Source organism: Cibotium barometz, chromosome 10 (assembly GCF_041138505.1).
Source record: "Cibotium barometz isolate CiBa-2024 chromosome 10, ASM4113850v1, whole genome shotgun sequence".
Lineage (NCBI taxonomy): Eukaryota > Viridiplantae > Streptophyta > Polypodiopsida > Cyatheales > Cibotiaceae > Cibotium > Cibotium barometz.
The window spans coordinates 52,451,669-52,473,941 of record NC_141055.1 but is presented as its reverse complement, the minus strand read 5'-3'; the positions used below and the strand labels follow the sequence as shown (position 1 = coordinate 52,473,941).

The following is a 22,273-nucleotide window of genomic DNA, read 5'->3' as shown; positions in this document are numbered from 1 at the left end:
TAACAAGATCGGGATGCTATGAAAACAACATGAACATCCCATAAGAAATGGACACCCAAAAGTCAGTAGTCCCATACCCTAGCATGTTCCATTGCATCCATGAAACCAATAACTGAACAGAAAAGTTCTTGTTCATCTTGTCATATGCTGCTGGCTACCAGAAACCCATGCACCCATGTTCAGAAAACTTTCACATATTTCCTCTGCCATGCATACGAGTAACATTTCTGTACAGTAAACCCAAAGAGGCTCCAATAATAGGGAAGAAAAAGACATCAATTTCTCATCTAGCCACATGCTTATTCTTTGATAAACAACGCTTCCAAAGCAAAAGACATGTATAAGAAAAATGGAAACAAGAAAGCCACATAATTACCATTAGAGATATTTTCTGAAGGAAGCTAAGTCGGTGTTTTGACACCAAACCAGTGTTTCTATTCTGCACACAATGGTCATATTTATAGTTCTTGCTCATCTTGCAAGATGTGGCATTTGCATGCAAAAAGACGTTTTGATTTTTTCAGCCCAAAAGAGATTTCAATCGATTACAGATTTCCGAGCACATGTTGTCTCTATTGTTCTTGTTGAGCATGTACAATTTGGTATCTGCATGAGTTCTGAGTCTTGCCACTACAAGAATCACACAAAAATAAGAAGCAACCTGGTCAAATTTAAGCAATCATCCTAAGAAAAGTACTTGCAAGAAGCCTATCCATTACACAGCATAGCTGCAAATTTGGTTTTTCTTATGTTTTGAGTTCTTAGGCTCACCTTCAGGAATGTCCCTCCCATACTTCGGTATTGGTACAGAAGCCAGAACAGGAACATTGGAGTTGAAGATGGCCCAAACAGCTGGGAAAAATGTGGAACTAAACAGCTCCATCTTGCCAACTTCATCTATTACAAAGAGATCAGTCTCTCCATTCACCTGACAGCATGCCCATGTCAGAAAACACAACACTTCAGAAACAAATCCAGTAGTACTCACCATAGACCCTACCTCAAGCTTGAACAACTCCATGCAAAAGGAAAAATATCACATAGCCCCTACCTCAAGCTCCGGCAAGGCAAGTGTCTCAAACCCTGGCACATCAACCTTATACTTGCCAACGCTTGGCCAATTGCTGCTTCCAACCCTGTTGAAAGACTTAGATTACATCGTGACAAGCGGCCACCCCGTCCTTTGTAAGTATGAAGTCAGACCAGATAAATTTCACATGCTTTGCCCATAGAATTATTACCCTGATATTGATGAAGCCAGACTTCCACATCGTCCATCCACAGTCACAACCTCGAATCCTGTTCGCTCACCTGATTGCCTTGTCTCACCTATGAGAAGAGGTAGCAGTTCAATGCAAATGACCAATGATGTGCACCTTGCCATCACCTTATGTTTTGGAACAAATAAACAAGATGGTGGTAAAGAATTTTGGAGATGAGTGTAAGCCTCAAACAATATCAAGGTGAGAACAATCAAGATCTGGTATGTCTTGAGACTCTGTCCTTATATTAAACTGCACACAGCACCTTAGAAATCAATCGCGCACATATATACAGCTAGAATCACAGAAGACTCATAATTCCTCCACTGCATTACTGAAGCAAACCCATGTTCTTAAATGCGTATTGTTTACTAGCTTGTGATGTATTTTGACGTACAGCAGGAGTGATGTATACTAACAGCTTACAGGGGATAAAATATAAATTGTTTATTAGCTTGTAATGTGTCTGAGCTTACAGGGGATAAGATATAAATTGTTTATTAGCTTGTAATGTGTCTGAGTTACAGTATGGGAGAGGAAATAAAATAATTACAAAAACTTATACAGTAGACCTATTTTTTTATTACCCTCATTCAGGTGCTAAGGGGGTTTTTGAAAAGCGAATCCCCCCCCCTAACGAATGAAATTATCTGGCCACTATTTCGTGTGCCGCCAGATGAGGAACCTTGCGCAGCTCTGCCCACACCAGCAGAGGGTGCCTGGAAACAAGGAGTTCCCATGATCCCTAGGAGGTCCTCCACCACCTCCCCCACCACCACAGTCCCCCTTCCCCTTGATTGCCTCCACCTTGCGAGGGTGAGGAAGCACTGCCAAGGCTGCCAGGCACAGCAACAACCCGAGAGGAGGGTTGACACACCCCATGCAGCTGCCGGAGGAGACGATGCCCACATTGTCGCCCTCACACAAGACCCCCTATATCCCCCCCCCCCCCCCCCCCTTCCCTACACACAGGACTGAGGCGGCAGCAGAGCAACAGAACCGTTACGATCATTCACTGCAACATGCCAACATCCTCTTGTAGGGGCCCAAGCTGATTCAGTGGACTCACCGCACCAGCACAGCCTGAGGGGCCGGCAAAGCAGCAAGACCATTTTGTTCATTTAATGCAGAATTCTCCCACAGAGGCTGCTGTGAATTTGGTGGAATTTCTATGCACCAGCTTTATATTTGTCGAGTGAACCATCGGCAAGAAACTTCACTATATAAGTCCAGTTGATGCCAATAACCTTCCTATGAGGAGGGCAGGGAACAAGTTCCTATGTGTGATTTTTGTTAATGGCATCCATTTCTGCCTCCATCGCATGCCGCCACTCAGGAATTTGTAAGGCCTCCTCTGGTGTAGAAGGCTCCACATGATGCATCAAGGAAGTCATCAATGCAAAGTTAACTCTGAGATTGTAATCTGGCAAATCTCTTCAAACCGGATGGAGCAATCCCAGACTGATAATGGTCGGAGAAGGGACTTGAGAACCACGCAATGTAAAGTGAAGCCACCGCGGAGGGGGAGAGGAACTCGGCGGAGGGGGAGGAGAGGTAAGAACCAATGGTGAGGGTGGAACCAAGGAAGAAGTTGATGAAGCTGCTGGTGATTCTAGGGATCTGAAAGTCTCCGGGGTTTCATCAAAGCGCATGTCCCGAGATATTATAACTTTCCCTTTGTTGGGATCCCAAAGCTGGAAGGCTTTGGAGTGTTCATTGTAGCCGACGAAGATCATTTCGGTGGATTTGGGGTCAAACTTCATCCGATGAGAATCGGGAACATGAACATGAGCATCACATCCAAAGACATGGAAATGAGAAACTAATGGCTCTCTCCCAAAATATGCCTCCTTTGGAATCTTCCCATCAACCACCTTTGTGGGGGAATGGTTGATGATGTACACAACAGTGTTAACTGCTTCAGCCCAAAACTTTTGAGGAAGCTGAGAATGAGAAAGAAGAGATCGTGCCATCTCGACCACGGTCCTATTCTTCCATTTTACTACCCTGTTTTGCTGAGGAGTGTGGGGAGTAGAAAACTCTCTTTGTATGCCGTGGGAAGTACAAAAGGCAGTGAATGCTCAAGAAGTAAACTCGCCATTGTCAGAGCACACTCGGACGACTTTGAGGCTAGTGTCAACCTCCACCATAGAAACCCATTTTTCTAACTTTGTAAATGTCCAAGATTTCTCGGACAAGAAAAAGACTCAGACCTTCCTGGAAAAATCATTCACTAATAAGAAAAAATATATGGCTCCTCCAAGTGTGACCATAGTCATAGGTCCGCTCAAATCCATATGGACAAGTTGAAGAGTGGTGGAAGCCCTAAAAGAGGCCTCCTGTGGAAATGAATCCTAATGTTGCTTGTTTTGAAGACAAGCTGAGCAGATGCCAGACATCCGAGGTAGTTGAGGCAAGCCTTCCACCATTTGGCCGGAGACAAGCAGCTCCAGTGAAGAGAAGGGAAGATGCCCATAACGGGCATGCCAAAGCGTAGTATCCTCCTTTGTGAGAAGAGCCTGATGAGAGGCTAGAAGTTGGAACAAATGAGAGTGATCAAGATTGGGTTCTTCTTGAAAATTGGTGATCTTGTAAAGACCACCCTCTTGAATGCCCCGAGCAATAATCCTGTGAGAATCTCTGTGAATGATCTCCAAAACCTAGTCATCGAATTGAGCAGATGCCAGACATCCAAGGTAGTCGAGGCAAGCCTTCCACCACTTGGCGAGAGACAAGCAGCTCCAGTGAAGAGAAGGGAAGATGCCCATAACGGGCATGCCAAAGCGTAGTATCCTTCTTGTGAGTCATGTGAGAAGTAGCCCCGAAATCCACAATCCAGTCCTCAAGAGAGGTAGTAGTGCACGCCTCAGTTTATAGTCCAACAGAATTCTGCTCGCTGAAGCTCCCGCCTTCACCCCTGCGCTGCTCGCCCCCATCGCCTTCCCTCCCTCGCGTCCCTTTCCTTCCTCCCCCCGCCTGCCATCGCTTCTGTGCCCCCCCCCTTCTTCTCGCCGTTGCGCCCCCCCCTTTCTTCTTGCGTTCTCGCCCGCTTGCGCCCCCCCCTTCCTCGCTGCTGCGCCTCCCCCCTCCTCGCCATCTCGTCCCCCCCCCTCCTAGCCTCTTCGCCTGTTCGCCCCCCCCCCCCCCCCCCCCCCCCCCTCTTCGCTTGTTCGCCGCCCCACCCTTTTTCGCTTGTTCGCCCCCCCCCCTCTTCGCCTGTTCGCGCCCGCCTCCCTTCAGCAGCGCCCCGCCCCCCCTCCCTTTCGCGTTGCTGCCGGCCCCCCCCCCCCCCCCCCCGGGCTTCTCCTTCGATTTTTCGCCCCCTCCCTCCTCTTTCGTGCTGTTTTTCACCCCCAGGGGGTTTTGTGTTTTCCTTTTCTTCCGGTCTTCCGCCTCTTTGTGTGCAGCCCGTTTCTTGCAGGATTTCCGCTTTCGCCTCGCCTTCGCCTAAGCTTCAGACTCTTATGGAGACTCCTCCCGCCTCGCCTCAGAGGGACTCATCCGCAGCCCCCTCGCCCGCCCCCGAGGACATCCCCATCAGGCTTTCTCTTTCACCGGAAGAGGAAGCGAGCCTCACCGCAGAGGTGGAACGCCTCCAGGCTCATTCCACCATCTGCCGTATAGTCGGCACTCGCCCCAGCAGAGGGGAGATCAGGGATCTTCTTCAGGCTCGCCTTCTTGCAGATGTGGGCAAGATCCTGGATGTACAGCTCCTGGGCCAGGGACATTATCAGATCGAGTTCGAGGCCGCCCAGAGCGTTGCCAAGGTCCTTGCCATGAGTCCTCTGGACATCAGGGATGCTCGGGCTTTCTTCAGACCTTGGCAGCATGGATTTGACCCAGCAGCGGCGGAGCAGGGAGAGCGCCTCTTCCGTATTACAGTTTGTTTCCCTGGTCTCCGCCGGGAGTATCTTCCGCTCCTCTCCAGGCTCGGAGCATTGGTGGGCTCGGTACTAGAGACGGGCCCCTCAGCAGCTTCAGTGGTGGCCAGAGCAGCTGGGCTACCTTCGGTCAGAGTGTTGGTGTCTGACATCTCCTCCCTTCCTAAGGTCATTCAGCTACCTAGGATAGGGGGGGGGTGGATAGATCAAAGAGTGGAGTTCTCGGGGCTCCCGAACCAGTGCTTCATTTGCAGGCAGGTCGGTCATTTGGCCAAGGCCTGCCCTCGCAGGAGACCTCGACCCTCACCACAGCAGCAGGCCACTGATGGCCCGCCCATAGATTCGGCTCGCCAGGCTGCCTCCGGGACACCTGCTCAGGCCACAGAGACCTCGGAGTGGCAGCCTGGACAGGGGCGCCGCCGAGGGAGACAGCCACAGCAGCACGCCCAGAGACCGCTGCAGCAGCAGCCACAGTCTCAGCCTCACTGGGTTCCCGTGAGGAACAGCTTTGCTCCCCTTCAGGAGGAGACCCCTGTAGCGACTGAGGACCAAGAGATGCCAGCACCCCCTCCTTCACCCCCCCCACCCCCACCCCCGTCCCCTCCCACCGCCTCGCTTCCACCTTCGCCTCCTCCCGTCTCCTCTCCGGTTTCGGCAGCGGCTCCCTCTCCACCTCCCTCGCCTCCCCCTCCTCCCCCTCCGCCCGCCTCACCTTCCCGGGAGGCCCTGGCAGTTCCCTGGCGCTCACCTGCAGTCCGGAGAGCGCTGAGCACTGACCTCGCTCGAGCATCACAGAGGAGACCTATGCCGATTAGGACCTCACGGATTTCATCTATCCGCAGTCGGCTGAGTCACCTTGGCATTAGACAGCGCTCGGAGGCTTTTGATTATACCTTCACACGGCTTTTTGGAGCAGAGGGCCCCCATGAGCCAGCACCCATCCGAGTTCATGTAGTGATACCTCCGGCCCGCGGGGAGGAGGCACTAGACTCAGCGGTGGCCTTCTCGTTCCCTCTATGTGGACCTTGTAACCGGGAGTGGACTCTAGAGCTCGCTCTCAGCACTTTGAAGACTCAGGCAGTTGAGTTTTCTCATCACATGAGCGATCTGGAGGTGACAGATGTGATAGGCCGACTTTGGGAGTTGGCTCATTTTTTCTTGGATCCCGGGAGTGTGGATACCTCAGGGATTCGGCATTTGGTCGTGCGCATAGTGGCAAACTTGGCACGCGACCCTGGATATGTGAGTATACACGAGGTTGCTCTGTCAGAGCAGGAGGCAGTCGCCATGGGCCACAGCCACTGGCGCCTGATCCGGGATTCTTGCAGTACACCGGGTGGGCAGATTCGCAGCCGTTCGGATGGGGACTACTCTCCATCCAAGCCGCTTGCGAAGGCCCGCCGTACGGCTGAGACAGCATCCACCTCAGCAGGGCATCCATGAGGATCATCTCATGGAATGTACAGGGCCTTGGCGGAGCACACTTTATACGCTATCGAGGTTGCTTGAGGCAGGAGCTTCAGAGATGCTTGGTTGGTGGCAGCATTGATATTTTGATGATGCAGGAGCACCACTTGGGTGAGAGCAGGATCCGGAGATATGGTTCGGTGATGCCTAGTAGATGGGATGGTCTGCAGGGTTTGGTCCTTTGGGTGGACAGGGAGGAGTATGCATGGTTATTGCAGATGTATGGCGGCAGGCCATTGTGGATCGAGGGATCATTGTGCCTGGTAGAGCACAGTATGTCATTCTGAGGATGCATGATGAGCTTTTGGGTGTGCTCAACATCTATGCGCCCAATCATGCTAGTGCCAGAGCAGAGTTCTGGACTCAAGTTACAGATGCATTGCCAGAGGCCGCACATTGGTGTGTTGGGGGAGACTTCAACATGCTTGAGGACCCGGCAGATAGGGTGGGAGGCAGTCATGTTACAGTGCACGGCACGGAGCTTGCAGCTTGGGACCGGTTTTGCATGTCACTGAGGATCACTGATGCATGGCAGCATGGGGCTTTCTCCCGGTCTCAGGACAGTCTTAGTTTCTCTCGGTCGGATCGCCGGCAGGGAGGGACTAATCTATCACGGATTGATCGCTTTTATGTGGGCGACTGGTTAGGGGAGCGAGGGGGCTCCGTCGGCATTCTCGCTGGCACCTCATTTTCAGATCATGCGCCAGTTATATTGACATTGGAGGAGGGGACACGGGAGCCCAGCTTGCAGTTGAGGATCCCAGAGAGGGTACTTACAGATCCCAGTCTCGCTGAGGACATTGAGAGGATCTGGCATGATAGTCAGTGCTCTGACCAGGATGCAGCGGGCCAGTGTGCCCAGGGACTCATTGATCTTAGCTCTTTTCTACACGCTGCAGCTTTGACACGACTGGGAGAGATTCGCGAGCGGGAGCAACGGCTGAGACGCAGCCTTGCTTCGCTACAGCGCCTTCAGGCGCAGCAGCCTGCATGTGAGTGGGTGGCGTCCCAGCTGAGCCAGGCACGCCAGGAGGTTAGAGAGGTAGAGGAGCAGAGACATGAGTTTTACTATCGTCGTCAGGCCTCTCAGTGGACGCAGCTTGGTGATAGAGTGACTGGAGAGTTTTTTGAGATCACTGGACCCCGTCATGCGCGAGCAGGAGTCCGCCAGCTTGGTAGACCGGATGGATCGGTAGCTACTGAGCTCGGGGAGATCAGAGCCATTGCTACTGCATTTTATAGTGACTTGCTTTCAGCGGAGCCAGCCACTGAGGATCGAGATGTTTGCAGACAGACTGTGTGGACCCATGTGCAGAGGAGGGTCACAGACCATATGCGTACAGTTCTAGGTGCGCCTCTGTCAGAGATTGAGCTTGCCGAGGCCTTGAGGGCCCTGCCGCGACATAGTTGCCCAGGGGAGGACGGACTGACGCCGGCCTTTTTTATGCGCTATTGGGACCTTTTGGGGCCAGGCCTCCGCAGGGACTTTCAGCATGTTTTGGACACTGGGGTGATGCCACAGAGCTTTTCAGAGGGCTTGATCTATCTTATCCCCAAGGGGGAGGGAGTATCATATGACATTCGGCATTGGAGGCCTATTACGATCCTCAATACTGTCTACAAGGTCTTAGCAAAGGCCTTGAGTTTGAGGATCCAGCCCTTCCTGGGGGAGTTGATTCATGCTACTCAGACAGGATTTGTCAAGGAGCGCAGTATCCTTGACAACATCTTTACTTTCTGGGAGGCGACGGCCCGAGCTAGATTTCTTGGCGAGGACTTGGTCGTGATGCTTCTCGATTTTGAGAAGGCATACGATAGAGTTGATTGGGGTTTCTTAGAGGGCACTATGCTTCGCCTGGGCTTTGAGCCAGGATGGATCAGAGGGGTGGCAGCTCTGTATTCCACAGCTCGCAGCCAGGTGCTAATTGCAGGAGGACGGGGGCCGAGTTTTGAGCTGACCAAATCAGTCCGTCAGGGGTGTCCTCTCGCCCCTTTCCTTTTTCTCTTCTTTGCGGAGGCTATGAGTATGTATTTGACGGCAGAAGAGGTTGGTTTGAGAGGACTGCAGCTCCCAGTCCTGGGGGAGGACCTGCTTGATGCTGAGTTTGCAGACGACACGGGCTTATTTTTGCATGGCCATGAGGCCAATCTTATTCGGGCTGAGCAGTCGCTCCAGGTTTTTTGTGCAGCTTCGGGAGCACTGATCAATTGGCGCAAGACAGTGGCCTTTTGGATCAGTAGTGCTCCCACTCTGGCATGGAGCCCGGACCCCGGTTTTAGATGGATTCCTCCAGGCACAGCAGTGCGGTATTTGGGATGCCAGATTGGCCTAGATTTGTCACCTGAGCAGCAATTTGCCCCGCTTCTTCTGAGCATTCGGAAGAAGCTATTGTATTGGAGTACAGCTCGACTATCCTTGGCTAGGAGGGTGGTGGTGGCAAATCAGGTGCTATTAGCGACCATGTGGTACATTACGTCTTGCTGGATTTTCTCGAGCTCTTGCATCAGCCAGGTACAGAGGCTGATCAGGAACTTTCTGTGGTCCGGGAGGGACGGTCAGCCAGCTCGGGCAAAGGTTGCATGGGCAGTTATTACACTTCCGCTGGCTCAGGGCGGTTTGGGCATTATAGATCCAGTCGATCAGAGTAGAGCCTTATTGGGGAAGCTTATTGTTCGGGGGTTGCTTCCAGGCGCTGAGCCTTGGAAAGAGCTCCTCTTGCAGCGACTGCAGGCTCGGGCGCCCCCAGCAGGGGGTACTTGGGCACCTGAGATTCGCTAGATCTTCATAGAGATGAGGAGGACAGGCCTCAGTAGAGGATGGGAGGACAGATTTGCTTTGAGTATCCTGAGAGCTTGGGAGCTGCTGAGACCGGGGCTCTCTCAGCGGCCTCCTTCTTGTGTTGAGGAGCGGGCCAGACAGCCGCTCATCTGGAGCCCAGCGGTTCGCACGGAGCAGGGTCATATGCTGGGTTCTCGGCCTCGTCTAGCCCGGGGACCTTTAGCGGCAGGCCCAGCTCGTAGTTTTGGAGACTGGCAGGCTTTCTGCAGTCTACCAGAGGATATCCAGGTGGAGAGGCTGAGTCACTTCAGAGGGGGGTTGATTATGAGGGATGATATACAGGAGGCACTCACAGAGGAGTGGTTCACGCCTCTCGAGACAGTGGCCCCACGGTGGATGGGAGCTTTTACACAGTTGGAGATCCTGATTGCTGTCAGAGCTAGCACTGAGGATGGCAGATGCCTCTACTATGAGATTCAGGATGAGGGCAGACTCCAGAGAGTGGAGGTGGAGTCGCCTTTGGTTGCAGAGTGCACCTTTCAGAGGATTCGGGTAGAGGCCGCCGCTTGTCGGAAGTGGCATATTGACCCCGACCCTGCTGATGTGCTCCCGGATTGGCGCATATGGGCATATGCAGCGCGCCCCTTGGCCCGGCTACAGTGGGACCCCGGGGAGTACGAGTGGCATGATCCTTATGCATCCCTTGAGGCCACAGAGATCACCTTTTTCCAGTATACTGTTCGGCTGGGGCGGCATATTTTGATGGCGAGGAGGACGGTTTCTCCAGCGGCAGCGGGGCATTGGCGACTACAGGGACTCTCACAGGAGTTCCTGGAGGATTTCTGGGCTCGGCTCTGGGCTAGTCGGCAGGCCCGCAGGATCTCGGCTTTTCAGTGGCTGGTCGCCCACAGGGGCTCAGCAGTTGGCACTTGGCTTGTTTACAGCGGTCTTCCGGCGGCCTGCGTCCGATGCGGCCACCCTATGGAGACACAGAGACATTGCCTTTGGGACTGCCCTCAGGCACAGCAGATTTGGCTGCGGATGCTGCGTATTGTGGCCCCCCTCTCTCCAGAGGGTATGTTTACGTGGGGTGCCGCTGCTTGGTCGACTTCGTCAGGGCCTGCTATGGGCTATGAGATGGAGCAGGGCAGTCAGGCCATCAGATTTATTAGGGGCCAGCCTCGCCTGGTTCTGGCACCGGATTTCTCGTCCGCCAGCTGGACACAGGAGAGGGATTTACGATGGGAGCTCCTCAGCAGCCTCACCATCTGGTTCACCTGGAGGGCCCGGTGCTTTACGGCCTTTGAGGGGAGATTGGAGCCACCAGCAGAGACTGTACGGGGGATTTGACAGGAGTTGATCCACACCCTGCGAGGACAGTACGACCGCATCCGGGGAGACTCGGATGAGGCGATCTTACGGCGCCAGGCCTTTCACACCACTTGGCGCTGTGGCCCTTTCTACACCTTACACACGGGATCCCCCCGTTGGCACTACAGGCCACCTGTTTGGCTCTTCCCCCCCCCCCTATTGTATGATTTAGCCGCTCAGTTCTTTGTATTGATGCTTGTATTTTGCAGCACCTAGGGAGAGTCTCCCGGGCTGCCATGATGTATTCGCTGCTCTCTCTCTCTTAGGAGCAGGAGAGATCTTTTGTAGCCCTACGAGCGTTTTTATATAACTAATGAAAGGATCTTTTCTCGGAAAAAAAAAAAAAGTAGTGCACGCCTCAGTGGATGAGGTGCACTCTTCAACTAGAACAAAGGCCACATCTTTGTTTTTGGGTTTGGATTCTTTGTCGTCAGAGTCCTTCTCTTTCGACTTTTTCTCCTCGTCTCTCTTCATCTTGAAGCAATCGGCCAAAGATGATCAGCCTTGCCACAATAGTGACATTTCCTCTCCGTAGATTTTCCCTTTTCTTTTCCTTTATCTTTATCCTTGGAGCCTGAAGCAAACTCCTCCTTGGATTCACAACTGTTTTTATTACCTCCTTTGGGTTGCCACTTGGGATTCCATTTGGCTGAAAAAGCTGACTCGGTAGGAGAAGAGTCACAGATCTTCATGAGACCAAGCCTATCCTGAACCATGCCAATCACTGCATCCACTGGGGGAAAAACAGGGCGAAAGGCAATGGTATCCTTAAAGGATTGACAAGAGGGAGGAAGTTTGCCCAATAACTCAATGACGAAGTCATCATCGGGAATTCAGACACCCAAAATGGCTTGTTGTTGACGGATCTTCTTGAGTTCTTGCACTTCGGCCATGACATCATCCCTCTCGATAATCTTCAGCTCATTGAGTTGGGATTTTAAATGAAGCTTGTGGCTGTAAGTGTCCCTTTGAAAACGGGCTACAAGTTCATCCCATAATTCCAGGTTTGGACAGCTTCATCCATACCGGAAAATTCCGAGAGATATGCTTGGTTCAAGTTGTAGGAGATGACTGTGCGTGCCCGCCGGTCCAAGAATTCACAGTCTATGGTGAGTTAGTTGCGAGGTCAAGCTTTGAAGTAGAAGCATTGACGAACCGCCAAAGATCAGGACCCACCACAAGATGAGGCTGCTCGATGGCGTGCCAAGATCTCCTGAATCCGAGGCCGATGTGCTGGGGGTGGTCGGGGTCCGATGGGACGAGGGCGCCTAGCTCTTTGGAGTGTGCATGCCCGATCTCATGTGACTCCCGTGGGCCTGCTGCAAGGGGGCTGTGGTATAGGCTCCCATATCCACTGTGGTAGGCTCTGGTGCCTCCCTATCCACCCCTCTAGCTGGAAAAAACTGGTGATGATAAGCTGGAAGGAGGGCTGTTGGGAGCGAGGATCTCTGAGTAGTCACTCTGTGTCGGCTAAGCTCCAGTAGGAAGAGTCCAAGGCACCTCTGATCTGGGTACTCCATGATCCGGGATAAGGATCCAAAGCCCTCTCTGAATAGACAGTGAAATCTGTAGACTGGGCACTAGGAAACATAGTGCTCCTCCTACTCAACCCCCGTCAGACAGAGTTGACATGTGCTGTCCTCTCTAGGTATGCGCTCAGCTTTGCCAGTCTTTATCCTCAATCTATGGGATGATACCCTAAGCTGGCCAATGGCTATCCTCATAGCATGGGACATGAAGGCATCGAGATAACTTGGTCTTTGTATGAAACCATTTGCTGTGAATCTCAAGAAATGATCTATGTAGTACTACGTCTTGGTAGGCAATGGCCCTACTGGTGTGATCCATGTGTTACGTGTGTATAGCCCCAGTAGATCGTATTGGATCACCCGGTTCCTATCCTCATGTGTAAACATAATGTATGGGGAATCTGGATCATACTGATATGGAGAGAGCCGGTCCATCTGTAATCCATGTGCCTGAAACTAGGTGAATACTATGCCATACCAAGATGAATGTGTCTCCTCTGGCTGCTAACTCTTGTGATGACTGTAGTGCAAGTCAGCGGAGTCAAAGTGGATCAATCTCCCTCACCCTTTGTATATAAGTGACTGTCTGGAACATGGCCTCCATCGACATAGCAGCCGTAGCAAACTCTACCTCAATGATCCGGTGGAGAGTAGATGGCTTGCTACGTATCATCTGTGATAGCATCATGATCTCAAGACACTCTATACACTGCTGATCTGGTGTAGCAAACTGGAAGCGATTTGCACTTAAACACTGTAATTAACCATTGAATTCAGCATAAGCATTGAAACGTCATTTCACAAACATACATCAAAAGATATGCTTCTTTCCATCATGACACATTTGCACAACATTAGGGACCAGAAGATGGGCTGGTCCCCCCACCCCCCCCAAACCTTAAACTGGCATTTTCATTACCAGTAAGGAGTGAAATACATCAAGCATTATCAGTGGGCAACCCAAGGCCCAGCCTTGTCAAACTACCACTTCTTTCCAAAATGCAAGTGAAGACAATAGCAAACAATGTCTTCCAAATGATTGGCACCCCTCAGCCCTTCATCACTGTGAGGGCACCATGGGATCCCATCCCCATGTGATCACGCGTGAATCCGTCAAACTGAGACGCTCAACCAGTTTTAAATTCATTCACCACCTTGCCCCTGGCAAAGGCTCAAGTGAAGCTTCACATCTTCCAAACGATTGGCACCCCTCAGCCCTTCATCATTGTGAGGGCACCATGGGATCCCATCCCCATGTGATCACACGTGAATCTGTCAAACTGAGACGCTCAACCAGTTTTAAATTCATCCACCGCCTTGCCCTTGGCAAAGGCTCAAGTGAAGCTTCACACCTGTGAACATTCTTGTCAATGGCCTCTTGCACTTACGTATATCAACATACATTTCATTTGTCCAAAGAACTCTGACAATTGAGAATAGAATCATTGTTTTAACTTCATCATGTACCTGAAACAAATGAAATTGAATGGCAAGGTGAAAGTTTTGATTCTTACCAATATTTCAACAATAAATCCTCAAGATTTAAGAGCTGTTAATCCTCATAATTTGCAGGTCTAAAATTAGGATTTGCAGACCCCAATTCTTAGATAGCAACACATGATAGTGTTCCTCTCTATGTGGGCAACACACAGTTAAAAAGATGTCGAACAACAACTGAAAATAACCAGTAATGGGCTGTAAAACAATTTCCCAACGAGACATAAAAATTGCTCCCCCATCAAGAGTAGGATGAAGATAATTGATTGTAGTAGCTTGTAGAGGAGAGCAAGCTATAGCTCTAGGGTTTTTCAGCACTTCAAACAAGTTTTTCCTTCATAAGATATGAGCAAAAACTCTCAAAATCAGTTTTCTAGGCAAGAAAAAGAGAGAAATTTTTTTCTTTTTTCCTACAAAGGAGAGAATATGAAGTGGTGGCACAATGAAACGATCTAGTGTGGGAAGCACTGCCATGTGTCCCCTAAGTTGGCCCCCTAAGTCATAAGGGGCTTCCTATGCCGAAAAGCCAAATTTTGGGGCTTTCGAGTTTTGTCCGCCTGGGAGCGTGGACATTTGGTGTCCACCCGGACAAAACTTTGTCCGCCCAAAAATTTAGTGTTGCCAGCAACCATTCAATATGAGTTAAGGTTTTAAACTAAATACTTACCACTTGCAAAATCCATCAAATGTCCTGTTAGGCAAACGAGTGATGCAACAACACAATTGTCCATCAGAGGCGTCCCCATCGTTTGGACATCACATGCTTTTTAACCAAGAAATCAAAACCAGACATATAAATAAAAATCAAATTCACAAGCACTTATGCTTTCAATTTGAGCTCATCAAGGAAAGAAGCCCCATCTACTAATTGTTGAAATATATGATGTTCAAGGTTAAGAATGAGGAGAAGAGGTAATGGAGGTGTGTGTTAGCATATATCATCTCCTATTGGTGGCTTTTCTAGTATTTGTGGGGGGCATTTCTATGCTCAGGCATTCGGAAGCAGTCTTGGAGACTTATGATCTTCTGGAGTTCATCACTCGACCGGTCCTCCGGCCCAACCCGGACACCGCAGAGGATGAGGATACGAGGGATGCCCTTACGCGCGAAGCTACTCTATGGGATCGGCTTAATGCCCATGCTCGGTCATTCATTCTACTGAACTCTCAACCCTCATTTATTGCTCACATTAAAGAGATATGGGCACATGTTGCTTGGAAGAGACTCTCCGCAATCTACAACCGGAAGACACCCATGAAGAGAGTTTCCTTGGAGCTTCAAATGTTTAAGCTTTCACCCACTGATTCTACTTCTATGCCGCATCACATCAACAAACTAGAGTCATTGTGATCTGAGATTTTTGGGTGCGGGAAGGAGATTTCCTATGACGATATGGCCATCCGGCTACTTGCTCAGTTGCCCCCGAAATATCATAGTTTCTATTCTTCACTTCTTACCTCAGGATGGATGGAAACCATTATCTGGGATGACCTAGTGCCTATGGTCCTTGATCAAGAGAGCAGATTCAAGGATTCTTCTTTAAAGAAAGGTAATCAGGCTTTTATTGGACAGAGAGGGAGGCAACCTAATAGAGGCAAAGGTGGGGCACCTCCTTCTAAGGATTCTAAGGACTCCAAGGACTCAAAGCCAAAGGGGTCTTCAACTTCTAATTCTTCTGTGGCAACCAAAAGGTTTGTGAAAACGGGGGCACTTATGGTGACAATGCCGGAGTCGCATGCGGGATTTGGAAGGGAAGTCAAAGGACAAAGGGGCAAATTCATCCGCCAAGTTGTGGAGGAGTCAACTTTCGTCACCTTGATTGATCTCAAGTCCGAGACTCCCCCTCCAGTGGTTGAGCAAACTCTTCCTTCTTATTCCCACTCTCCTGAGTGGATTTTGGATAGCGGTGCCACACAGCACATGCCTTATCACAAGGATTGGCTTGATGAACTGCAACAACGCCGCAGTAGAGTTGCCATTGGAGATAACTCTACTGTCCCCATTCATGGTGAAGGGACAATGCCCCTAATTCCGGATGGCAATGGAGGGAAGTACACCTCGAGAGTGCTATATGTGCCAGATTTAGGATTTCACCTCCTTTCTATACATGAGATTTGCAAATTGGGCACTAAGGTGGAATTTATGAAGGACTCAATGCCTAGGTTGTTTTTCCTAAGTTCGGTCACAACCTGCAGCTCTGATACCAATAGGTTGACCATCATAACGCGCATTCGGGGCCCTCTCATTGACAATCCTTTGGCAAGGCATCGAGAACCATGCCCTCTACAAACTCACGGCTCAAGTTACTCTCACACAAGTACCCGCACAAGCGATCTTTGGCATGCTAGATTCGGACATCTTCATTTGGAGGCATTGCGGAAGGCTTTTTGGGGGCAGCTGGTGGATGGATTACCAGATGTTGGCACACGTGAGGGCCCTTGTCACTCTTGCCTCAAAGGGAAACAACATCGGAAGGCCTTTCCAAAGAAAGCCACACGGCGAGCTACGACACCTTTGGAGTTGGTTCATGCGGATTTGTGCGGCCAGATGCGCACACCGTCTCTTGGTTCTACCAGTTATGTTTTTCTCTTGGTTGATGATTTTACCCAGTATACATGGGCCTATTTTCTCAAGTCCAAAGATGAAACTTTCGACAGATTCCAAACATGGAGAAACAGTCGAGACACTGTCTTGACATTCTGAGCCGACAAATGCCACGAGGTTGCTTCTCGTCAATTTAACTAGTATTGTGAGCTACATGGCATTCAAAGGGAGTTTGCCAACACAGGTACTCCTTCAGAGAACGGCGTGGTGGAGTGGAAGAACCAAACACTGATTGAGATGGCTCGAACTATGTTGGAACATTGGAGTTTTCCTCAAAAGCTTTGGGCGAAGGCAGTTGCTACTACTGTTTATATTCTTAATCGGGCCCCTACTAGTGCTGTTCCAAGACAAACCCCCTTTCTGGCCTACCTTGGTAGAGAACCCACAGTTTCTCATTTTTTAGTTTTGGGTCTGATGCATTTGTTCATGTACCTGATGGTGACAAGGGGAAGCCGAACGCCAAGTCCAAGAATCATATTTTGGTTGGTTAAAGCTCAGAATCTAAAGGTTATCGGCTCTACAATCCTACAACCTCAAAGATCATCGTTACTAGAGATGTGGTGGTTGGTGAGACTTCATCTTCCATTTGCAAAGAGGGCTTCTTCATCTTCAGGGGCTGATTCGAATCAGCCTCTCCTTCGTTCCTTGTTCCTCTTCCTCAACTTGACCTGGCACGTCCTCGAGCACCTCAGGCAGAGGAATCACCCGACATTGATCACGAGGAGGAGATTTCGGTGGATGCTCCGCAGCAGGGTTCATCTCAAGAGCAGGGCTAGACTTCTGAGGGGGGATCTTGTATTCCCAATTGGTTGTACCAGACATTGCAGGACTCGGGGTAACACGGTTGCCTTCACCTCCAACAAGGGGTCCCCGTCGATCGGAGCGGTTGTGTACCACGACATCATCTCGGGAGACCTATGCTTCAATTATGCACTGATGTCACGCATCCACAAGGACTCAGAACCTACTCATATTGGGGAGGCGCTTTCCAAACCAAATTGGAAGCAGGCCATGGAAGCGGAGCTTGACTCTATTGAGCGGAATCAGACTTGGGAGCTGGTTCCTAGACCCGCAAAGCGGAAGGTACCAAGTACAAATCGGATGGGAGTTTGGATAAGCTGTCACATGCACACCCAGAAGGTGTACAAGTGACATGGCATATCATAGCATTCATAAGCATTTAGCAGATAGCATTCAGAAACATCAAGTATTATTCCAGGCATTTATAGCATTTATCTCATCATGTGCAGCATGTATGGGACTGTTTCAGCACCACCATCAGCACATAGGTCTTCATGAGCATTTAGGGCATTTAAAACATCAGGTCATGGGCTGTGGAGCCAGCTGACAGGGCCTGGTCAGCAGCCGACAGCAGATAATAGATATTTAATGAAGTCGTGGGCATATTTGCAGCAGCCGACAGCATATACACCTGGCCGACTGCAGTACAGTACCCGACCAGCATCATAAAATAGTATAATAGAAGCGCATCATAATCAGCAGGACATCTTCATCTCTTCTCAGCGTTTCCTACCTAGGGAGCAAAGAGAGTCAGCAGATCAGCATATTCAGCATTCAGACAGCAGTATGCATTCACATCAGTTATCTTCCTACATCCTACATAGAGGAAAGCCGGCATCCAAGGGTGAACCTCAGCAATGGTGAAAGGAACAATCAAATGCAATGGTTACAACTCAGATCTATGAATAGATCTATGCATTGCATTGCAATGACACCATTGTCTATCTCTTAAGCATCATTAAGTGAAGTTTAGTATTAGCCTAAGGTTGTTTTACTACGATCAATCCCCCACATGTCACATTGGTATCAGAGCGTTACAGGGTAACCAGCCTTAGTTCATGTTCATTCCAAAGGTCATTCAGTAAGTCAGCATGTTAGTCTCTTCCGCTCAGTTAAATCCAATTCTCAAGATCTTGCAAGCCATTCTTAGGGTTTTCCAGGCATGCATGAGTAGTAACCCATCCATCTGCATTCTTACACAACATATAGGGTTGCAAGGGGCTTGCACCAGCGTAGTAGTCATCCGAGCAGTCAGTCTAGCATTTTGCATCTGCAAGGCATACAGGTTTTACCCATGAGTTTTCTGGGGAAGAATGACATCCATCATCAAAGGAGTAATTGGAGTTTTGGGCTTCAACTAGCAACAGGGACAGAAGAAGACGGAAGTTTGCTCCAACATCGCCTTAGGAGATTCAGAGGTTCAGGAACAATGGAGATGGTGTGTGAAAGGATTCCACAGACAGGTCAGTGGTGACTCAAGTTCTTCGAGAAAATCTATCAACATTTGCGATGTAGTTCCCACAGTAAAGAAGTCCTTGGCTAAAAGGATTCAACTCCTGCAATCGACCTTAGTCCCGACAGAAGAAGTCAGAAGTGGGGCAGTGGTTTTAGTGGAGGAGGATCAACAGAGGAATCGAAAGGTTGCCAGGTGTACCACCCAGCAACAGTTTAGCAAAGGGGAATGTCATGTGCACACCCAGAAGGTGTACAAGTGACATGGCATATCAGCATTCATAAGCATTTAGCAGATGGCATTTAGGAACATCAAGTATTATTCCAAGCATTTATAGCATTTATCTCATCATGTGCAGCATGTATGGGACTTTTTTAGCACCAACATCAACACACAAGTCTTCATAAGCATTTAGGGCATTTAAAACATCAGGTCATGGGCCGTGGAGCCAGCCGACAAGGCCTGGTCAACAGCCGAAAGCAGATAAAGTCGTGGGCATATTTGCAGCAGCCGACAGCATATACTCCTGGCCGACTGCAGCACAGTACCCGACCAGCATCATAAAACAGTATGAATAGAAGCATATCATAATCAACAGGACATCTTCCTCTCTTCTTAGCGTTTCCTACCCAGGGAGCAAAGAGAGTCAACAGATCAGCATATTCAGCATTCAGACAGTAGTAAGCATTCACATCAGTCATCTTCCTACCTCCTACATAGAGGAAAGCCGGCATCCAAGGGTGGACCTCAGCAGTGGAGAAAGGAACAGTCATTCACCATCAACATTCAGCATAGATCTATTCATAGATCTCAGTTGTAACCACTGCATTTAATATAGCTGCATTGCATTGCATTGACACCATTGTCTATCTCTTAAGCATCATTAAGTGAAGTTTAGTATTAGCCTAAGGTTGTTTTACTACGATCAATCCCCGCATGTCACATAAGCACAAGGCCAGGCTTGTGGCCAAAGGCTATTCTCAGAAAGCTGACGTGGATTTTGATGATACCTTGCACCAACTGCTCGGATGGCGACTGTTAGGCAAAATTTTGTAAAAGTGTTTTGGGCTTGTGTACATATGGGATGCATGGCATGCCAAAAAGCTTTGCCTTGAATGCCCTGGTAGGTGTACAGAGTGCATGGCTTGGTAGTAGGCTAGTACATGCATTGTTTTTTTCTGGGAGTAGGTGCTTGAGGTTCGAAGTTTTTTTTTCATTGTAGCTGAGGCTTATGGCTTGGGGAAAGAGGCCTCATGTGATGCTTGAAGGAGAACCATGGTGCCTTGAGTATGTTATGTGGAAGTTGTGATGCAGCTCGAAGCTTCGGGAAGCAAAAGAATAATCCCACATGGAAGTTTGATTCTTTCCCAAAAAAAAAAAGGTTTTTAGAGGAGGATTTTTATTTAGTATTGTGGTAGATAATTGAGCGGTTTTTGGATGATCTTGGGAATACAGGGCTTGGAAGTATCATTGTGTGGTGTGTGTGTTTGTTGTTGGTGCCCCTTTTTTGTTGTTGTATCAAAGTTTGGGAGGTGAAGGGCTATAGAGGTTGGTCTTGCTTTTCTTTCTTGTTTTCACCTCACAGCTTTTTGGTGCCCCCACTGAGGATGACCAAGCTCTTGCCTACGAGGGTGTATGCCCCAGAGTAAGAGATTGAAGGAAGGTGTTTCCAGCTGTTTTTCTTTGGTTTGAAGGTGAAAGCTAGACAAGATGATGTCGTATCCGGAATTTTTCGATGGATTCAACGAAGATGTGACAGATTTTCTTGAAAAGATGGAGGTGGCTTGTATAAGTAATCATATTGAGGAGCCTGCTCAGGTACTCAGGCTATTGAGCATCTGCTTGAAAGGGGATGCAAAGACTTGGTGCAGAACTTACGAGGAGTCATTGAGAGTTGCTGTTCCACGTGTCGACATGACTGAGAATGGATTGAAGACAGCACTTAGCAACAAGTTTAAGAAGGTAGAAGATCCCGACAAAGTTTGGCATGAGGTGCAAGCTCTGACACAGGGTGAACTGGAATCAATTGATGATTATGTAAAAAAAATTTCTTTGTTATGGGAGACTTTATGCAGGGCTTTGGGGGAAGACCAGGTGCCCCTTGACATGATGAAGAAAGACAAGTTTGTAGCCGGGCTTAAGGGGAGTATTCGCTGGAAGGTGGAATTAAAGAAGCCCAGGTCTTATGAGGATGCGGTAGAGATTGCCAAGACAAAAGATTGGAAGCTACAGCGTATGATTCAGCTGGGGATGTTTCCAGTTGTAGCACAGATTCGTAGAGTGGAGGCTACACCTATGAATACAGTGATTGAAAGAATGAAACCCGCTGAAGCCCAGGCTATGCAGACGGTACCTCAAGTTAGTCAAGGAGTACCTATGGTTCCTGCAGGTTCTGATGAGGAATTGCGACAAGATATGAAGCAGATGGTCGATCTTATGAAGAATTTGAGCTTAAGTTTAATGGGAAGTACAGGTGGTGGACGTGGTAGAGGTAGAGGCAATAATCAAGAAGGGGGAGATGGACAAACAGGGTACGGACGTGGTCGTGGTAGGGGCCGTCGTTTCATCCCTACATGTTGGAATTGTGGTGAACTTGGACATCTAAGCACGGATTGTGATAAGCCTCAGCGAATGGGTGGTGATATGTACCCATTACCTTCACAGTTACCTGACAGGTCAAACGACTATGGTATTGATATCAGGGATCAAGCGGGTCCTAGTGGAATCACAGCAGAGGAGAAGGGGAAAGCAAAGGTTGTGAATGTTGTTACTTTGGAGAATGTTCAGGTGAAGGAAGAAGGGGATGTGATGCCTGTTGGCAAGCGCACAACGGATGAAAGAGAAGGAAAAGGAGTGGCTGGACCCAGTCGTAAGAAGGGGAAGCAACAGGAAGGAGAGGATGTGAAAGCAAAAAGGAAACGGAAGCCTCGTAGAAAGTTCCAGATGTCAGACTTTCCACTAGGAGATGATAGGCAAACCAGCTATAGCTTGAAATCTGATATGGCGAACAGGAAGGCTAACATCACCTTTGGGCAGTTGGTAGAGATGTGTTAAAAGTAGTATCTCATGTGGGAACATACCTTAACAAAGGGATAGGTTATTTAATTAATTTATGCTATTTGGGTCGGCCATTTCCAGCATGAGGGTATAAATACCCATGCCCACCATTGTATTATATCATCTATTCATTGCTAAAATACGTCCAGCGTTGTTCGCCAACCTCTCTCTCTCTCTCTCTGCGTCAACTTCTCTCTCTCTCTCACAGCGTGTATTCAAGCTTCCGCATGCACGATTCTGACATGGTATCAGAGCTCAGGCTCTAGGGTCCTTGGACAAGCGCATAGAGAGGTGGAGAAGAAGAAGAGAGTGCGGTTCGCTGCCGACATCGTGGAGCCTGCGGGTGACGGCCGAGAGTACAGGCTCCGGTTCGATGCTAGGAAGAGGCTAACGGGGAGACCCCGCGGAAGAGGCTCCTGCATCTAGGTGCCGCCAGAGCGCCAAACGTCGCTAAAGCTACATGCAAGAGAAAGAGCACCCCCAACTTCGAGCGACCAGTAGTCGTGAGCGAAGACGTGCTCAGGGCAGGCCAGGGGACTCAACCAGGTCCCCTCATCTCCCGAGATCAGAGT

At 49.4% G+C, this 22,273-nt stretch overlaps 1 protein-coding gene across 3 annotated transcripts in view; it reads right to left on the bottom strand.

Moving 5' to 3' along the window:
* Nucleotides 1-352: 352 nt before the first annotated feature.
* The window catches only part of LOC147635042 (uncharacterized), a 48,098-nt gene continuing 26,177 nt past the window's right edge, over nt 353-22,273 (bottom strand). For all 3 annotated transcript variants that reach the window (XM_086804289.1, XM_086804291.1, XM_086804292.1), the window contains 4 exons: nt 1,242-1,329; nt 1,052-1,136; nt 772-928; nt 353-630 (listed from right to left, as the gene is read on the bottom strand). In XM_086804289.1, the coding sequence (XP_086660415.1) occupies nt 521-630; nt 772-928; nt 1,052-1,136; nt 1,242-1,329 (440 nt within the window). In that variant the 3' untranslated portion in view covers nt 353-520. The remainder of the gene's footprint in view (nt 631-771; nt 929-1,051; nt 1,137-1,241; nt 1,330-22,273) is intronic.